The sequence below is a fragment of the Hyaena hyaena genome, unplaced genomic scaffold (assembly GCF_003009895.1).
Source record: "Hyaena hyaena isolate Hyena2069 unplaced genomic scaffold, ASM300989v1 scaffold_480, whole genome shotgun sequence".
NCBI classification, from domain to species: Eukaryota; Metazoa; Chordata; class Mammalia; order Carnivora; family Hyaenidae; genus Hyaena; species Hyaena hyaena.
The window spans coordinates 1,465,907-1,485,709 of record NW_024081108.1 but is presented as its reverse complement, the minus strand read 5'-3'; the positions used below and the strand labels follow the sequence as shown (position 1 = coordinate 1,485,709).

General features: G+C 38.5%; 1 protein-coding gene and 1 pseudogene across 1 annotated transcript; one reads left to right on the top strand and one right to left on the bottom strand.

Annotated features, from left to right (window-relative positions):
- Positions 1-359: 359 nt before the first annotated feature.
- LOC120246615 lies at positions 360-1,783 on the bottom strand (annotated as a pseudogene).
- A 1,939-nt stretch (positions 1,784-3,722) lies between these two features.
- On the top strand, positions 3,723-17,199 carry LOC120246622 (alcohol dehydrogenase E chain). The gene is made up of 9 exons (XM_039254247.1): positions 3,723-3,756; positions 6,807-6,908; positions 7,378-7,516; positions 8,518-8,605; positions 8,702-8,921; positions 11,082-11,342; positions 13,035-13,170; positions 14,504-14,642; positions 16,648-17,199. The coding sequence occupies exons 1-9, from the start codon at positions 3,739-3,741 to the stop codon at positions 16,670-16,672; spliced, it is 1,128 nt and encodes a 375-aa protein (XP_039110178.1). The 5' UTR covers positions 3,723-3,738; the 3' UTR covers positions 16,673-17,199.
- Positions 17,200-19,803: the final 2,604 nt, after the last annotated feature.

Genomic DNA, 19,803 nt, shown 5'->3' with positions numbered 1-19,803 from the left:
TTAGTCTGACGTAGCGTTAGTAACAATACTGCATGGAAACATGTAATGGTACAGTCTGAATCATGATTTGTTAAATATTCTACCACACTCTCCCAGAATACTTAGGCTGGTCATGAAGTTAACTGTGTAAGTACATAAGCATAATCAGGTATGGCCAGTCTCCTATATTAATTGCTGTTTAGCAATACACAAACTGCATCAAGGACTTATGTGTACAGGTAGACATTCAGTTATACCAATAAAACAGCATGTCCTAAAAATATGGGCACATTTGAAAACATTTTAAGACAATTCTGTTAACCATAATTGTCCCACAGTATGACTGAGTAATAAGAAGAACCTACTTTAAAAGCAAAAATTTAATCAGCATAGTGCATGATTGATTCAACATAGTTCCCGGAATGGACCAGTCACTTGATTGCAGACTCCTTCATACCAACCATCGTCATTCTTCTTTATTACATAAATGACTGTACCCTCCATAAATGATAGTTCATCATCCTTGTCTTTCATACAATCATATATTGCCACAACTTTCTCAACATCATTCTTGAGGGCCAAAGGAGGATCCCCATTTGCATGTGGATTACACTGAACTACTGCAGACTCTTCATCTTCATAATCCACTGGGGTGGTGGTTGAGGCAGAGTCATCAAACATGGGAATGTCATCTGGGGGAGGTGGACATCGTGGAGTTGGACTATCAGCAATGTTTTCCTGCACCCTGACCGTGAAGCCTATGAGAGGTTATCTGTGGAGTCAACTGAGGCATAGGGAGAGAGGTTGGAGCAATAGAAACTGAATTCTGAGAATAAAGTGGACCTCCATTAACATGAGGCTGAGCAGAAAATTGAGCAGTCACAGAGGGAGTTGTTTATATCCACCAGAAGACGTCAACGAAGTGGTAGAGTTGAGAAATCTCCCAGTTACTGTGCCATACTGGGAACCAGGACCTGAGCCCAAGGCTGCTGGTCCAATAGTGGGTGGTGAAGTGTAGGCATGGCAATGGGGATGTCAATACTGCTGCTTCCACTCTTTTCTCGATTTCCACTCCCTCCACTACTTCCACTGTGTCTCCTTGGTGTCTGGTTTAAAGATGTCCTGCCTGGACTATGCTGACTTCTGAGCCTAGCAGGACTTGTCATGCAGTCATTAGGAACTGTTGGGGTTTTAACAGGTACCAGAGTTTTGTGAGGAGTATTCTGTCCCAGTGTTTCCCAGTCTGACATGGAAGAGCTTGGAGGTTTCTGAGTAGGAGGATTTGTTCTGGTCAGTGTATGCCAGTTCTTGCAGGCTGGTTATTTCCATGCTTGACACCATGGCCCATCCAGAACTGTACGGTCAATAGGTCTCTGAATATACCTTACAGGGAGCTCCATCTTTGCAAGTGCTATTATTTGGGGGAGTTCTTGATATATTCTTATTTGTTGTCAAAGTGCCACTCTCTCTTCCAGACACTTTCTCTTTATGAATGTCCACAGTCTGTGAGATATGATTGATGGAAACCTCCATTCTCCGAAGCTGAGAGGCTTGGATAACTAGCAACTGGAGTCCATTGTTGGCCAGTGCATTGATTCAATAATAACACCAGCAACACTAGCTAGGGATTGGGCTGTGTAAGCTTTGGGCTCTTCTAAAGTTTTGTCTTATCTCTAGCCTGTGTATAGTTGTTTTCACAGTAGTTTGTCACCCGGGTCAGATTCTGGTAACTCTCTATCAGCACCCTCTTGCCAGAAAGGGTCTCCTCCCCTAGGAACATCTGCCATTTTCCACCCCACTGCATGGCTTCCTCTCATGTTAGAGACAGAAGCACCAAGGTCTGAGGTGACATGCACCTCACAGCTCAGATACAAACCACCTACCGCCCTCCAGGATGGTATTATGGGATCGCACCCCTCCTCTTCCTCCTCACTCTCTCCACCCCTAGAAGTGGAGCATTTTTGTGGTAATGACTGCTCCAAATTTTCATCCTCCAAAATGGGAAGTTAATAGAAATGCCCAAAGCAACACCAGGTTAGGAATATATGCATCCTACTTGGAGATGTGGAAATAAAAAATAATAATAATAATAATAATAAGTTTCAAAGGTTGAAAGCAGTGGCTTGTAGGGAAGAGTAAATGTAGGAAAAAGTAGGAAAGCAAATACAGCTGCTTTTCTTAGGAGGCTTTGTAGAAAAAAGTTTTGCCTATGTATATGAACGTATAATTTTGGTAAAAATGAAAATGAAAAATCAAACACGGGAAAAATGACAGAGACAAAAGAGTTGGTTATATTCTAGGACTCTTAAAAGACAAAATAAATGAAAATTCTAAAACAAGTTCCATAGCATTGTGCAAATGGGCATATGTGGCTGAGCATAACATTTTCAGTGACCGTATCATGTAAGGATTCAAAAGGCACTATACTTCAAACACCTTCAAAGTGCTCTGCAAAACTTGTACTTGAAAACATATGGGTGGTGTGCAAAATGTGGCAAATGAGACCTACACTAAATCTATAGTGGAAAAGAGTAAGCAGGTCCTGTTAGTCATCTATTGACTTCTCTTCTTTTGATGATTCTGGATTCTTTTCCTTTCTTCTCAACTCCCTTTAACATACTCATTCCAGTGCTTTCTATGTCAACACTAGTAACCATTAAAAAGACCCAGTCTGGGTAAATTAACTGAGTCTGTGTAATACTTTGGTTTTCTAGAGAGTATGCTTCTGGGAGCACTTTTGGTGCCAAGAACTGTATCAGTGTCCAGTTAGGAAAAGAGAAAACTCTGTATTTCAAACAAAGTAGATTTATTACTGAAAACTGGCCGCACAATTGTTGAAAAGCTGAAATATCACAAAAGGCATGTTGAGGCCACAGAGAACATTAACATTCAGCCACTAGCGGGCTGGGAGAACAAAAAGAAAGGTTGTCAGCACTAAAGTTTTTTAGTGAGTTTAATGAGTAGTTAATACTCACTGAAGGTTGTCCTATTTGTCGGGCTCCCTAAGAAGTGCTTTAAAAGGATTATCTCAGTTTTCCTCAAACAACTTCTCCAGGGGGTACTAACAGTCATCCTACTTTTTTTTACAGGTAAGAAAACTAAGGCCAAAGACAGATAAATAATAAATCCAAGTGCACACAGCTAGTAAGGATAGGGTCTGCCATGCTATAACCACTGCTCCAAACTCCCTGTTATGACAGGTAGAGGTGAGCATCTGTGCTGTGACTCACTGCTGTCCAACTTTCCTTCTATGAAAAGAGTGCTAAATCAAACCTGTTCCTCTGGCTCAGAGCACTCTCTGTCCAACACCATGTGTGCTGCTTCCTGACTCCTCTTTTCAAATTGCAACATACGGACTAGAGGTTGGAGATCACCTCACCCAAAGGGAAAAAAACTCTGAACACCCTATGTGGGATGGAAAGAAAAGAAATATGGAATCTAGCGGAAAAAAGAGAGTGAGATTAAAATGTAGGGGTAGGGACACAGTGAATCTAAGGAAACCAATATATTAACTGAAATTGGCATAGTGCAAACAAAATCAAAGGTTTGGATGCTGGCTCAGTGTGCTTTTCTTTCTGATTTGACTGGGCTTGAGAAAAAGCTGATAGGTGTGGCTTAAAGGCCCCAGATCACATGTGTGGAATGGGTGGATACTCAAGCAAACAAAATATCTGTATAATATATCAGCTTTATCTACTCAAAACAGAAAAAAGCCTGTAAGAATTCACCAGTCTCCTGGTCTGCAGAGAAAACGGAACCATGAGCACAGCAGGAAAAGTAAGCAAAAAATTTGTTTTCTACTTTTGGAAATATATTCTTACTATATAATTCACAAAGATATAGTATTAATGAATAATTTAAAATTCATATATAAATTAGAAACAATGTATACTGAAATACAATATAGATTGTGTGCTTCAATATGCAATGTATACTAAACTACAATTAAAAATAGGCTATTCCTAAATATCTTTATCAAGAATGTATAGCATCTGTACCTAATAAAGTCTTTACTTCCTGTATTAAATACATTTGCAGTAGTTATAGCCAATCATAAATAGATTTGTAAATCTAAAATTCTATGTTTTTGGCAATGAGAAAGAATGAAATCTGGCCATTTGTAGCAACATGGATGGACCTTGAGGGTGTTATGCTGAGTGAAGTAAGTCAGGCAGAGGACAGATACCATATGTTGGCACATAGAGGTGGATTAGGAGGAACTCAACATGGGTTGAGAAGGGGGAGTGGAAAGGAGAACCATGGGGGAGAAGAAGGGGAAAAACAGTTGGCGAGAGGGAGGGAGGCAAACCATGAGAGACTCTTGAATGCTGAGAACAAACTGAGGGCTGATGGGGGTGGGGGAGAGGGGAAGGGGGGTGATGGGCATGGAGGAGGGCACTTGTTGGGATGAGCACTGGGTGTTGTATGGAAACCAACTTGACAATAAGCTATTTAAGAAAAAAATAAAATTCTATGTTTTTAATCAAGGAGTTTTCTTTATATTAAAAAAAAACTATAATTTAAATATGTTGTTTTGGTAATCATATTCGTTTTAGGAACACAGGAAAGTTAGATCTCACAAAAGTTTTATGAGAGGAATTTGATTCAGAGGACTTTCAAATATATTTTGAACCTTACTATGAAACCTCTTACAAAAGGCACACTGATTTCAAAACTTTAAAACCATCAAGGCTATAAGTAAGTCAACATCAGCATACAAATTCTGAATTACAAAGGCCCCACTGTGCATAATCCAAGAAATTTCCACAGAGATCCAATGGAACAGTATCTTCTCCACACAAAAGTCAACATGGTTTTACAAAATAAAAGTAAAAATAACAGTGATAACAGTTTGAATCACTTATTAGCACTGAGAACAGAGATAATCAGTTCTAAGTTTTTCATGGATTCATGCTCATTTGTTCAATGTGCTTACTGGTGCACAGAAACACATGTGGTCATTCAATATAAGCAATTCATGTTGTATAACTTAATTACAAAAGCCTATGCAACTGTTTCTAGGACATGTGTTACATTGGAGTGGATCACACAATATACTATCTTGCTATGATAACTTAAAGATTCTGAGGTTTCTATACACATCATGTGACAACATTCCTATATCAATAAGATTGGTTGGAAATCACACGGGTCACCAAATGTCAGTTTTCTTATTCCAAATCTCTTTATTTTTGTTCATTACTGGTTAGCATTTACAATGGCAAGTTACATTTCAAATGAAGAAAAGTTAGGAAAGAACAATTAAATATGCCAAAACTCAGGTTAAAAGGAGTTCGGAGAGCAAATATGCAAACCAAATGTATTAATGAAAACAAATCCTCTGCCTTTGGATGCAGCGTCAATCACTTTTAGCTTTGTAATAACACCATTTATGTTTACCCCTCCTGCATTATATTCTCCTCAAATGCTAAATAGCATAAGGTGGTGTAAGAATTTAATAAATTAATACTGTAATGGACTTGTAACAGTGCCTGGTACATAGAAATAATTCAACAAATGTTAGTCACTGCTGTCATACTGTTGCTGCTATTATTATTTAAGCTCTTTTCACTGCCATGCATTGATCTTAATTCTCTAAACAGTCAGCTTTGTGACTTTGGGAAAATTACTCAATTTCTGAGTCAATTGAGCCTCAATGTTTTCATCTGTAAAATAAGACCAAGAATTCAATAATACTGCCCTGGTACCATCATTGTGAGGTTTAAAGATCAAGTATGTAACTCACCTGGGATAGGACCTTGTAATCAGGACTTATCTACCCCTAGAATATTATTCCCAAGAATTTTTATATCTACTGGGGCACTGACCATGGCAAACACCTTGCAACCTGGGAGGATTTGACATGAAAATGAATTTTCAAAAGGATAAATTCGTGTTTAAAATTTATCATATTTGCAATTACGTCAATTCTTTCTAGAAGAAAACTTCCTTAACTGTGTAAGCTTTGCAACAATGAAGACTGCTTTATATTACAATCCCAGCCACTAAAAATGTTTTCAACTTTTACTTTTCAGAACCTCGGTGGGTGAACTGTGCTAGCTAGAAATTCAAGCACACCATTCTCCCATTTTTAAATATATACACACGGACCTGTATACATAGGTGTGTGTGAGTGTGTGTATACAGCTGTAACCTCTGCAATTTTTGTTGCAAAACTAATCTGGAAGGAATTTCTGTACATAAATAGACTACAAAACAGCACTGCCAGAGCTAACTTTCAAATGAGTGACGCAAGCAAGTAGCACCCACAAGCAGTAGGGAAAAGAGTCAAGGGAAGAGAACAGGCAAGTAGGGAAAGAAAACTCATCCTAGTCAGAGAGGCAAATGTGTAACTGAAATCATAAAGTTAGATTACTTGGGCTTCAGTAGAGAATTGAGCAAGAGGGCAATAGCTTTTATGTGAACAGCACTAAAACTGTTAGCAAAATTAAGTGGATTTAGAACTTCACACACCAGCCAACAGTTGTGGGTAAACAACCGATTTAAGGACCACATTAGAAAACAGCAGGAATAAACAACCCTTGGAAAACAAAAAGCAACATGAAGATGGCCTAAAAGAATATATTCCATTTTATCTCAATGTCTCATTATAGCTGATCCTGTTTCTCTTTCCTTGTGTTATGGCTTTGCCTGTTTTTTAAAAAGGTATTTTTATTCCCCTTGTAAATCAGGGGTCTTTCATTTCTATGGGACACTTGTTAGGTTCCAGACAGGGGGCTACATGTTGCACATAACAAAATGAAAGTCACTATCCTTGACTTTAAGAATGGGGAAAAACTAGTATCACCTTTCTATTCAATTTCCAGGTAATCAAATGCAAAGCAGCTGTGCTGTGGGAGTTGAAGAAACCCTTTTCCATTGAGGAGGTGGAGGTCGCACCTCCTAAGGCCCATGAAGTTCGTATTAAGGTGAAACATTTTTCCACTCCTATTTAATTTTAAGTTCAAAAGATTCTGAAAATGGTAAAAATGGAAATAAGCAAAAATCCATCAAAAGGCACTTTTTATATGGTGATCCAAACACTTATTGTCAAGCAAAGATATAAATACAAGTTGTTAAATTTTTTAAAAGGGACCAGGGTATATACAGTCTAATCCCAATAAAATAAAAAAGAATTTATGTGTTTGTACAAGAAAAAAGTGCAAAGGGATGTACATCAAGATTTCAACATCAACTAGTATCAGATGGTAGAATTTAAGTGACAATTTTCTTAGTGCTAATCTGTAATTTCTACTTCTATAATAAGGATACATTTTTGTATATTAAATAAGTTTATTTCATAAAAAATGTTTTACGTGCTATTCCAAATTGTTTGATGAGGAAAAGAAAAGGGTTCTATTCTTTTCTGAATCCAATCATCCTCCCTTTCCCGTGTAGATGGTGGCCACAGGAATCTGTCGCTCAGATGACCATGCAGTTGGTGGAACGATTATCACGCCTCTCCCTGCGATCTTAGGCCATGAGGCAGCTGGCATTGTGGAAAGTGTTGGAGAAGGAGTGACTACAGTAAAACCAGGTACAGAATTCACACTTAGGGAATTCACAGTTCAGGACTACAATCATCCAGCCTGGAAAGACCTTGCAGAAGGTCATGGACGAGCTGGGACTAGAATATAGGTCTCCTCCTTTCTTCTCTCCTTGCCTGACTCAGACATGTATGCATTCATGCACTCATGTATTCTCTCCTTTAGCAAGTGCCTACTGAGTACCTATTAGATGTCAGGCACCAGGTTAGATCCTGGGGACACATAACGATCAAGAGAGATGCAGTGCCTGCCAAAGTTAGAGTTCATAAACAAATAATTTCCATTTGAGTGTTGCTGAGTCCTATCTTCTGTCAGGTCCAAAGAGAACTACAAATGGGACAAACTAAGAAAACAAAAGTCTATGTCCTGAGTCTCCAAATCACTATATGGAAACTGTTCTGTACTGATTTCACAGGATGGGGGCCAGGAGGCTATAACTGAACCTACATGATCTACTCTGAGGTGGGAAGAGATTCATTCATTGATTTCCTTTTCCAGTATGGCCTCCCTTCTTGAACGTTCAGTGAACAAAACGGACTAGATGGAAGGGAATGAAATAGACCTAGCAGAAGACATCCTGCCATAGACAATACCTGTTATTACCTTTAACCATGGTTAAATGTGACTTGTGACAAAGTACTATTTTATTTTTAATATTTATTTTACCCTAATTTTATATTAATATAGATAAATATTTTTAGGGTTAAAGGGTGAATACATAGAAAATTTTATATGGATAACTATTAATATGCTAGAAATATTTTTTAATCTATGTTGTTTCCAATATTTGCATTTCCTCTTTGAGAGTCTTCAGGCACATAGAAACCCAAACCAATAACAACGCTGGCAGGTAATGACCAATGACATAGTGGTGAACCCTATTTCTTGGCGATTTCAAAGACACATACCTCTAATACATATGCATAAGCTTCTGGTTCTTGTATTAATTCCTGGGTAGAAATTTAAGAAGACTTTGTTTTATACCCTCCAGGTGACAAAGTCATTCCACTCTTTACTCCCCAGTGTGGAAAATGCAATGTTTGTAAACACCCAGAAGGCAATTTCTGCTTGAAAAGCGAGTAAGTTTCTGATACTATCCTTACACAGGCAATGGATTTGCACATCAGTTATGCTACTCTCTCATGCTCTGTGTGTCTCTGTGTTACACTGGCCAGTCTGAACATGCCCCGGGGAACCATGCAGGATGGTACCATCAGATTCACCTGCAGAGGGAAGCCCATTTACCATTTCCTTGGCATCAGCACCTTCTCCCAGTACACAGTGGCGAATGAGATGGCAGTGGCCAAGATCGATGAAGCCTCACCACTGGAGAAAGTCTGTCTCATTGGCTGTGGATTTTCTACTGGTTATGGGTCTGCAGTCAAAGTTGCCAAGGTAGGACTGACAATGGTTGATAAAACCAGTTACACTCAGACTATCAAAAACCAAGAGGAGAGCAATTTCTCATAGGAATCAGAGATCATTCTTTATAGATTAGCTGGAAGCTTTTCCTCCTGCTACCACAATAACATTGATAAAATTTAGGGTATCAGTTATGAGTGGAAAAATGCCCTCAGAAGGAATTGAGGAGCATATCCTAGAAAATGTATTTATCACAGATGAAAATGCTATTGATGCCTAGTTAAGAAAGAGTAAAGGTGTAATTTTCAACAATTACTGTACACTTTTCTTTATGTAATTACTAAATTTTAGAGCTGGGAGCTCATTTAGTAATTTATTGTACTGTTAACACCAACATGTATCAGGCATAGTAGGTTCTGCTAGCTTTTGAGGCATCAAAAGTAAATAAGATGAAAGGATCACCTCTGATTAGCATCTAGTCCATGAATCTTCTACTCTCAGAATTGGGATCAACAGTAGACTCCAAAGCCTTATATAATATACCTCAAAACCAAGAGTCACTAACCCACCCATTCTGTGGATCCCTACAAAGGAAGTAATGAAGCTTCAATAATGCATTTGACATTTAATCCAGTTATTAGGGGATTTCACTGCTACATCTCATTTCCTGCACACACATGTATAAACACACAGTTCAGAGGTGGTATATTTTAAAGAGAAATTCTTTAAACAGAAATTCCTCTTCCCAAAAAGCTGGAAATCTGGCAGTATTCCTTCATTTTATGAGATGGAAACCCAGAGACATAAAGCTATTTGCTCAAGATCTCATAGCTGGTCAGTATGAGAGCTGTGACTAGTCTATCTCTCAAAACTCCTGCTGAATCTTAAACCATGATATATAATTACCTTCACCTTTAGATCATAATAACTGTTCTCAAATTTTTCTAAGGTAAAAAGTGGTGTTGCATCCCAGAGTATGGTTACTTGGGACAGGAGAAATATTAACAGCCACACTGAAGGCTGATTATAACAGACTGGGTTTACTAAACAGTCCCTAGACAATTTAAACAGTTGAAAGCACATGTTTTCTAAATTTTTGAGGCTTTAGCACTAAGTCCCTTATGCGATTTCATCATCTGTTTAAGCAGATGGTCTAGCTGAGGCCTACACACAGAGAAGAAGCTGAGAGCACTCATAATTGTTTTCAGCCGTTAATAAAATATAGACCAACTTTTCATTGAACAGTGTTTATTAGTATATTTTTTAAAGCAGGGATAAAGACCCACTAAGATCATAGTGGACTCAAGCTATATTATCTTAGTTATCTATTAAATTTCCCCTGTTCTTAGGCTTTTCTCTAAGTTAAGGCTAACTGTTACATGTTTCACAGCTAACTACTGCTCTCATGACACTCTCATGATTCTCAAAGTTAATGAAACAAGTACTTGATTACTGAGGGTTTGATTGAATTATTTTTTCAGTCTCCCTGAATAATCTTTCCTACTTATTATTTCATCTCCCAAAACTTGCATTTCTGTGTGTGATATACTAAAACTGGCTGTTGATGGATTTGAGCTACTAGATTTGATTTAAGATGGGAGTCACTGGCATTTAGGGTACAAAGATTGTCCAATCCACTGGCTCCCAGCCTGGGTTTCCAACTGGAGTCACCTGGGGATTGGGTTCCACCTGCAGAGATTCTGATGGAATTGGTTATAAGCTGTGACCTAGGCATTGAGATGTTTTAAAGCTCCCCAGGTGAGTCTTATGTCCAGCAAAGTTTGAGAACCACTCATCTAATTCAACCACCTCAATTTAAACATGAAGCAACTGAAGCCAAGAGATTTGGCAGGAGGCTGGACGTAAGAGTTTGAATAGCTCCTCATAACAGACAAGGCATGGCACTTTATATAGCTTAGGCATTTTCTAGCAATCTTTTTTTTTTAAATGATTATATATTTTTGAGAGAGAAAGACAGAGTGCCAGCAGGGGAAGGGACAGAGGGAGAGGGAGACACAGAATCCAAAGTAGATTTCCAGGCTCTGAGCTGTCAGCACATAGCCCAGCGTGGGGCTCGAACTCACAAACAGCAAGATGATGACCTGAGCCGAAGTCGAACACTTAACCAACTGAGCCACCCAGGTGCCTCACTGGCAATCATTTAATCTATTTTTGCATTTTCTGAAAACACAGGTCACCCAGGGCTCCACCTGTGTTGTGTTTGGCCTTGGAGGAGTTGGCTTGTCTGTTATCATAGGCTGTAAAACAGCAGGAGCGGCCAGGATTATTGGGGTGGACATCAACAAAGACAAATTTGCAAAAGCCAAAGAGGTGGGTGCCACTGAGTGCATCAGCCCTCAGGACTACAAGAAACCAATCCATGAGGTGCTGAAGGAGATGAGTGGTGGCGGTGTGGATTTTTCATTTGAAGTCATTGGGCGGCTTGACACCATGGTATGTAACATGAAATGCCTTGAGATATCTGCTTCCACATTCCAGAGTATACTTTTATGCAGTAGAATATAAATATTACATATAAATAATATTTTAAAAACTATGAATGGTGATTTTCCACATCCTGCTGGTTATCTGGGTTATTCAATTCATTATTATGAGAAATCTTTAGTCAGATAAGCTCAGCAAATCTGTCTCAAGTAATACTTCTCCTTTAGAGAGGAAAGAGTTTTTTTTAATTAAGCCACTATGACTTTACTTTGTTAATTTTTAGTAAAAAAAATTCAAACAAATATGGGTAATAGAAATTGTTTTCAAATTGGCGAGTTTGATTTTTCCCTCACATTCATAATGAAATGGTTTAACGGTATTTTATGTTTTAAGAAACTTCCATTTTCTTTCATATATCATACTTTGTCCAGAGGAATAATGGGCAATTTTAGACCAGTATCGTTTTATTAACAGAAAATACAGCATTTTGCCACTTACCACGCTGCCTCATTTTGCCACAACAGACAGCACAGTGCCTGGCACATAGTAAGCACCCAAGAACTATGTGTTGGGCTGAATACCTTAGAAAGTCAACAAATTTTTCCACCAGAAAATTTAAGAGATCTATACTTCATAGCACTGTTTATAAATTACAGGAGATAATGCATGTCGAATACTAAAGCACCACATGTCAGATGGTAAGCTCAGTAAACGTTAGCTAGTATTATTGATATGCAGTGCTGTTTCTGATCTTGCAGTGTTTACATCATCTTTGGAATATACACACATTACTTTCAATGATAAATATCATCAACTGCAAGGAGGAATACATTTCCAGTTATATCCCACCTATCCACAATTCTCTAGAATCCTACTGAAAGAAAAGTCCCCAGAAACCAACAAATCCCCCTTTTGACGCTTTCCAGTAAATCCTAGCAGTAATGATAATAGGGAGAACCACTCTAAGAATAAACTTTTTGTAGCCTTGACTTGAGACAATATATTAACTTCAGATGGCTAAAGTTCCAAGGCTATAGCCTTTCTCCTTAAACCCTTTTTCTGTTGTTTTCCTTCCATTTTCTCCTGTGAAATTAGATTGTTACTTCACTTGAAGATACCAAATATCCAATAGCCACATGCTTTGAGGTTATCTGGTCTTCTAAACATCACGCTCCAAAATCAAAGGGTTAATCATTATATATTGCTGGAGAATCCTCAATTCTCTTACTATGGAATATGTTTAAAAACTTGGCTGGAGGGGGAGGCTTTCTTTTGAAGTCCCAGAAGACCATCAAGTAGACAAAATGACCAGTTTTGATGGTGTAATTGACCTTGTATCTTGTTCACCATTAAAACACCTGGTTCAAGTACCACATTCAAAATAACTACTTAATAGATAAATAGATATGTTTGTGATGATGTTTGCCTCGATTATAAGGAAGAATTAAGCATATACAACAGACTCATTCATCCACTATTTCATTCCAAAAATATCTTTTGAGCATTTCCTAAAACCATGACACTATCCTAGGCACAATGAGGAATGAAAAAGCAAAAGCCATAATCTCTTCCCTGAACACACTCACAATCTAGCTAAATCAATGCTACATGATACCATGCACCATTAGTGTAGACTATCAGAAAATTCACTCTATAAAAGAAAATTCACCCAAATGATGCTAAATATTAATTTTATTCCAGATGGCTGCCTTGTCCTGCTGCCAAGAGTCATACGGTGTAAGCGTCATTGTAGGAGTAGCTCCTCATTCCCAAAATATCTCTATGAACCCCATGATGCTATTGAGTGGACGTACCTGGAAAGGAGCAATTTTTGGTGGTATGTACTTAGGCTTGATGGCTGAATTCTTATTTTCAGGAGTTCTTCCCTTTTACAAGTGACAAAGCCAGTTTTTAAAAAGCAACGGGGTGGGGGGGCGCCTGGGTGGCTTAGTCGGTTAAGCGTCCGACTTACGCTTAGGTCATGATCTCGTGGTTCGTGGGTTCGAGCCCCGCGTCGGGCTCTGTGCTGACTGCCAGCTCAGAGCCTGGAGCCTGTTTCAGTCTGTGACTCCCTCTCTCTCTCTCTGACCCTCCCCTGCTCACGCTGTCTCCCTCTCTCTCCTAGAAATAAATAAAACATTAAAAAATTTTTTTTAAATAATAAAAAAAATAAAAAGCAACAGGGTTAGGGGCACCTGGGTGGCTCAGTCGGTTAAGGATCCGACTTCAGCTCAGGTCATGATCTCGAGGTTTGTGAGTTTGAGCCCCACATCGGGCCTATGCTGACAGCTCAGAGGCTGAGCCTGCTTTGGATTCTCTCTCTCTCTCTCTCTCTCTCTCTCTCTGTGTGTGTGTGTGTGTGTATGTGTGTCCCTCCTCTGCTCACACTCTGTCTCTCTGTCTCTCTCTCGAAAATAAATATTAAAAAGATGTTTTTAAAAGGCAACATGGCTAAATGAACTAGATATAGACATAAGGATGCACACAGAAGTTTCCAAGGCACACCTTTTATCCATTTTTTTAATGTTTTATTTATTTCTGAGAGAGAGAGACAGAGACAGACAGACAAAGTGAGCATGGGAGGGTCAGAGAGAGAGGGAGATACAGAATCTGAAACAGGCTCCAGGCTCTGAGCTAGTTGTCAGCACAGAGACGGATGCAGGGCTCGAACCCACGAACCGCGAGATCATGACCTGAGCTGAAGCTGGGCGCTTAACCGACTGAGCTACCCAGGTGCCCCCAAGACACACTTTTTAGTATCCCCATAAACTAACTAGAATCTCTCAGTACTACTTCTTTTATACTCATGACTGCACAAGGCACTGAATACTCATAGGACCCAGGAAATCCATCATTCATGTGTGCTCTCATTGCCTAAATTTAGGTAGTCGCTAAATTTGCTCCTTGAATAAGGGAATAACCACCCATAGTATAATTTCTCTATGAGAGAGTTAATAATTAAGGACCCTAGTTTATCTAGATGGATTTTTAAAAAGTTTAACCATGGCAAAAGGATACTGAAACACTATCTCTTATTAACCTCAATAATTGTAGTCTGTGGGATGTAGCACTTTCTACACACTTTCATTTCAATTCTACTCGGAAAGCCCCCTCTCCAATTCTCCTCTTACTCATGGCTGAATCTTACAATGATGTTATTTTCTTTTCAGGCTTTAAGAGTAAAGATTCTGTCCCTAAACTTGTGGCTGATTTTATGGCTAAGAAGTTTTCACTTGATCCATTAATAACCCATGTTTTACCTTTTGAACAAATAAATGAAGGATTTGACCTGCTTCGCTCTGGAAAGAGGTAGATATTAAATTTCTTTTTTATTGTAGGGGTTGGCCAATAGAGAAAAAAGGTGAAAGAATGAAAGAAAAAAAAAAGCGTTGGAGTACCTTGGTTATCCATTAGTAGTTCAGTCTTAGGATGTAGAACATTTTACATTATATTGTGACAAACTAAAACAGTTGCTCTGCACTTCCTGTTCTGCTGAAACCAAACTATTTTGTTTATAGTGAATCTAAATGATCAAAGTCACCCCAGCTTTATTTATAAAAGAACAGTCACCCTTGCAAGGAAAAACATTCAGAGTCACAGAGTCTTAATTATAACATGGAGTCACTGCCTGGCCACCTATAAAGGGTTACCATTAATGGCTATAAATTTAAATTATATTAAAGATCTACTCATTACGGAAAGAGTTGGAGTTATCTTGGGATTTTTTTTCTATACAGCTATCACTAATTTTTTTCACTAGATTTTTAAAAATTTTTTCTTTTTTCAGTTTACAAAGAAGTTTTCACAAATAAAAATTATAGGCATACCTTAGAGATATTGCCGGTTCAGTTCCAGGCCACAGCAATAAAGTGAATATTGCAATGAAGCAAGTCAAACAAAGTTTTTGCTTTCCCCATGCATATAAAAAGTAACTTTTACATTATACTGTAATCTAGTTAAGTGTACGATAGCATTATGTCTAAAAAATAATGTACAGACCTTAATTTAAAAAAAGTATTATGGGGGCGCCTGGGTGGCTTAGTCGGTTAAGCGTCCGACTTTCGCTTGGGTCATGATCTCGCGGTTCGTGGGTTCGAGCCCCGCGTCCGGCTCTGTGCTTACTGCCAGCTCTGAGCCTGGAGCCTTTTTCAGAGTCTGTGACTCCCTCTCTCTCTGACCCTCCCCTGCTCGCGCTGTCTCTCTCTCTCTCTCTCCTAGAAATAAATAAAAATATTAAAAAAAAAAAAAGTATTATGTTTCTGGAGTACCTGGATGGCTCAGTTGATTTAGCATCCAGCTCTTGATTTCAGCTCAGGTCATGATCTCATGGCTCATGGGATCAAGCATCAGGGATTCTTTCTCTCCCTCTCTCTCTCTGCCCCTCCCCCTCATGCTCTCTTTCTCCCTCTCTCTCTCTAAATAAATACACATAAAAAATATTGCATTGCTATAAAATGCAAACCATCATCTGAGCTTTCAGCGAGTTGTAATCTTTTTGCTGGTGGAAAGTCTTGCCTCAGTGTTGCTGGTTGTTGACTAATCAGGGCGAGGGGTGCAGAAGTTTGGGTGACTATGGCAATTTATTAAAATAAGACAGCAATAACTGGGTGTTGTATGTAAGCAATGAACCATAGGAATCTACCCCCAAAACCAAGAGCGCACTGTACATGCTCTATGTTAGCCAATTTGACAATAAATTATATTATAAATAAATAAGACAGCAATAGTCTGTCATATCCATTGATTCTTCCTTTCACTAGAACACTTAGAGATCATTGTAGTGCTGTTAATTGGCATAATTTCAATATCATTGTGTCTCAGAAAATAGGGAGGCCCAGGAAAGAGAAAGAGACGGGGAATGCCAGTCACAGTCGGAATGCACACCATATTTATGGATCAAGCTCACCATCTTATATGGGCACATTGGTGGTAGCCCCAAAACAATGATGTAATAACAGGAAAGATCACCGATCACAGATTACCATAACAAATATAACAACAATGAAAAAGTTTGAAATATCGTAAGAATTACCAAAATATGACACAGAGACATGAAGTGAACAAATGCTGTTGGAAAAATAGTACTCGTAGATTTACTCAACACAAGGTTGCCACAGACCTTCAATGTGTAAAAAAATGGGGTATCTGGAAGGAGCAATAGTGTGCGGTGTGCCTGTATTGAAAAGAGGACTGCTCTTTTAAATGCTGAAGTCTTACATTTCCTTCAAAGCTGAATGCTCCTCGGACTCTCACATGGAAGAAAGTAGATTATCCAAACATTAAAACAATTAACATATTTTATTTCCTGTTTCAGCATCCGCACCATCCTGACATTTTGAGGCCATACAAATGCCCTCATTTGAAGCAGGTCTTTTGGCTCCTGCACCTTCTGGAACCATCAGCCAAACAGCATCATTATCTCTGTTCTTCAGGAATGCGATCAATCAATTATACATGAGAGCTTTCCAAAAGAAGCAAAAATGAAATGAAATCCTTTTCTTTAAAATCTCTTTTCAAGCAAATGTTTAAAATCCCAGAGAAAGCTGGATACACCATCAGCTGCATAGTTGAGTCCAGTAAACTTTCCTTCTTATTCATTCTACTCCTGTTGAATTGTGGCATCTTTCCCATTGAGGAAAAGTAGGTATTTCTTGCACTTCTTGTATCTTTGCTGCCCTAAGTCACTGAAACCCAGGGGAGCGGGTCCTCATTACACTTGTCCCCCAACACACACATGATGAACTTCCACCCTTGAACTGTTCTATTTCCACCTCTATTTCCACTGTCTGTATTTTCCTTTTTATGAAATGTACCCAAGCCCTAGGGGAAATGCTATCATCTGATAAGGATACACTTAGATTTACAAGTAGAGAAGATCTAGAATTTCTATATGCAGGGAATCTCTTTTCTCTTTTTTCATAGAATCTTATATTAGTTTCAGATGGACAACATAATGATTCAACATTTATTTACATTAGGAAGTAATCACTATGATAAATCTAGCTACGTTCTGTTACCACATGAAATTGTTACCATATTATTAACTATGTTCTAAATTCAAGAAACTTTTTAGGGAAATGTCATATGTTTTTATATGACAGACAGAAGTATATGTATTTCTTCTTGTACTGTTTATAGTGAATGTACAATTGTTTTTTTTAAACAGAAGCAATTTCATGCTACATGTGATAAATATGAGATTCAGAAATTAAATGTGAAAACTGAACTATTCCTAGAACCATATTCAAAAATCTGTATTTTTTACTCATGAAAGTGCTTTACTGGCTAAATACTTACTTAATTATTATAATTAACTGAAGATGAGTCATCAGGTAATTTAAAAGTAATATGGCAGCTTGAAGTGTAGGGATAGGAATGAAACAGCTATGGACACAACATATAACTAAGCAATGGCACAAACATCCAAAGAAGCATGTTTTCTAAGTAAATATATGTGCATATACATATGTGTATCTTTACAGAAATTATTTTTAATCTAGAACCTTTCTATTAAGTACCATGTTTTAAATCTACAATCCTGGAGTTTAATTTTTTGAATATGTAAAAACCTATGGTACTCATTTGTTCATGCTTTCCCACACTCAAGGGAAGATTTGCATTTTAAGCTTTATCTCTAAATGTACATAAAAAGCTAAAAACCTTATTCCTTTAAGGGGTGTTGTCTCTCTCCAAAAATGTTATTTGGTTCCATGCCTACGATTTGTTTGATATTGTGAAAAGGACTTTAGACTTAGTGCAAGTGATCTACCACTTAATTGTGACCGTAATTGGAAGTTACTCAACCTCTCTGAGCCCATTTTATCCTTTTTTTAAAAATGAATTACTCTAAACACAAGGACCATAAAACCTTTTTTTCTAAGTATGAAAGATTAATTTAATGCTTTTGGCACACTTTGTACTGTGGAGGATATATGTATCAGCATTAAAAGGTCACACAGATATAAAGAACTCTAGATTATGACAATATTAAAGGTTTATCCCAATTCTGCAGAACAGCTTTTTAAAAGATACTATGGAGCCTCAAAGCCACATGCCTCAGACAGAAATTCTCAACAGGTTGTAACGCCAAAATGTAAAGCCTATGTGTTGATTCACATACTTTAGTCCATTACTATCAAAACCAATGATGGAGCACTGCGCATGCACACACACCCCCACCTCACCCAGTGATTCTGGGTTCCCTGTACACCAGGTCAGAGAAGATACCACCTTCAACACCCCTGTTTGATGGACTGTTCAGTTTCAGACCAACCCCCCATTCATAATAGTAGTGGAAGGAGAAAGGGGGTATCCCTTTTTTACCACGTAGAAATGGGGAGGTGAAAGTAGATTACAAACAAAATGTGAATCAGTGTGATAAAACAATGCCTGTGTCTGCTGGGCTTTTGTTGAACAACAAATCAGCAGCTCTTAACAGTCATCACAATTTACCTAAACACCCCTGAGGTGGACCATCTACTGTGCACTGTCCTCTAATATCTGTGCATTGGTAATGCATTGAGAGATGATATACAGCTGAAAATTTTCCATGAAACAAATTGCCAGCAAACTTTCTAACTTTTTAACTATTGGATAAAAGGATTAAAAATGTTTGTTTAGGTCATGCCCAAATTATGGACTATATTTCTTATCCATAGAAATCATTCTTTACTTTTAAAATTTTAAAAGAAAAAACTGAGGTACCTATAAAGTCCCCATGTAAACGTGTTCTCTTTTCTCCATGCTGCCAGTAAGCCAAATCAAAAGCCACACACACACACAAAAGTGCTCAAGAATATGTGTAGCGAAATAAGTCAGGCAGAGAGGGACAAATACCATATGTTTGCCCGTATAGGAGGATTAGGGGGAACTTAACGGAGGACCTTGGGGGAGAAGAAGGGGGGAAATGGTGGGGGAGAGGGAGGGAGGCAAACCATGAGAGACTCTTGAATGCTGAGAACAAACTGAGGACTGATGGGTGTGGGGGGGAGGGGAGGTGATGGGCATGGAGGAGGGCACTTGTTGGGATGAGCACTGGGTGTTATATGGAAACCAACTTGACAATAAACTATTTGGAAAAAAAATAAAAAATAAAAGTAGAGTTAAAAAAAAGAATGTGTTAGCAGCACTCTCCACAATAGCTAAAACCTGGAAAGAGCCTAAGTGTCCATCAACAGATGAATGGATCAAGAAGATGTGGTTTATCTATACCATGGAATACTACATGGCAATGAGAAACAATGAAATCTGGCCATGTGTAGCAACATGGATGGACCTCGAGGGGGTTACGCTGAGCGAAATAAGTCAGGCAGAGAAGGACAAATATCATATGTTTGCACGTATAGGAGGATTAGGAGGAACTTGACGGAGGAACAAGGGGGAGAAGAAGGGCGGAAATGGTGGGGGAGAGGGAGAGAGGCAAACCATGAGAGACTCTTGAATGCTGACAAAAACTGAGGACTGATGGATG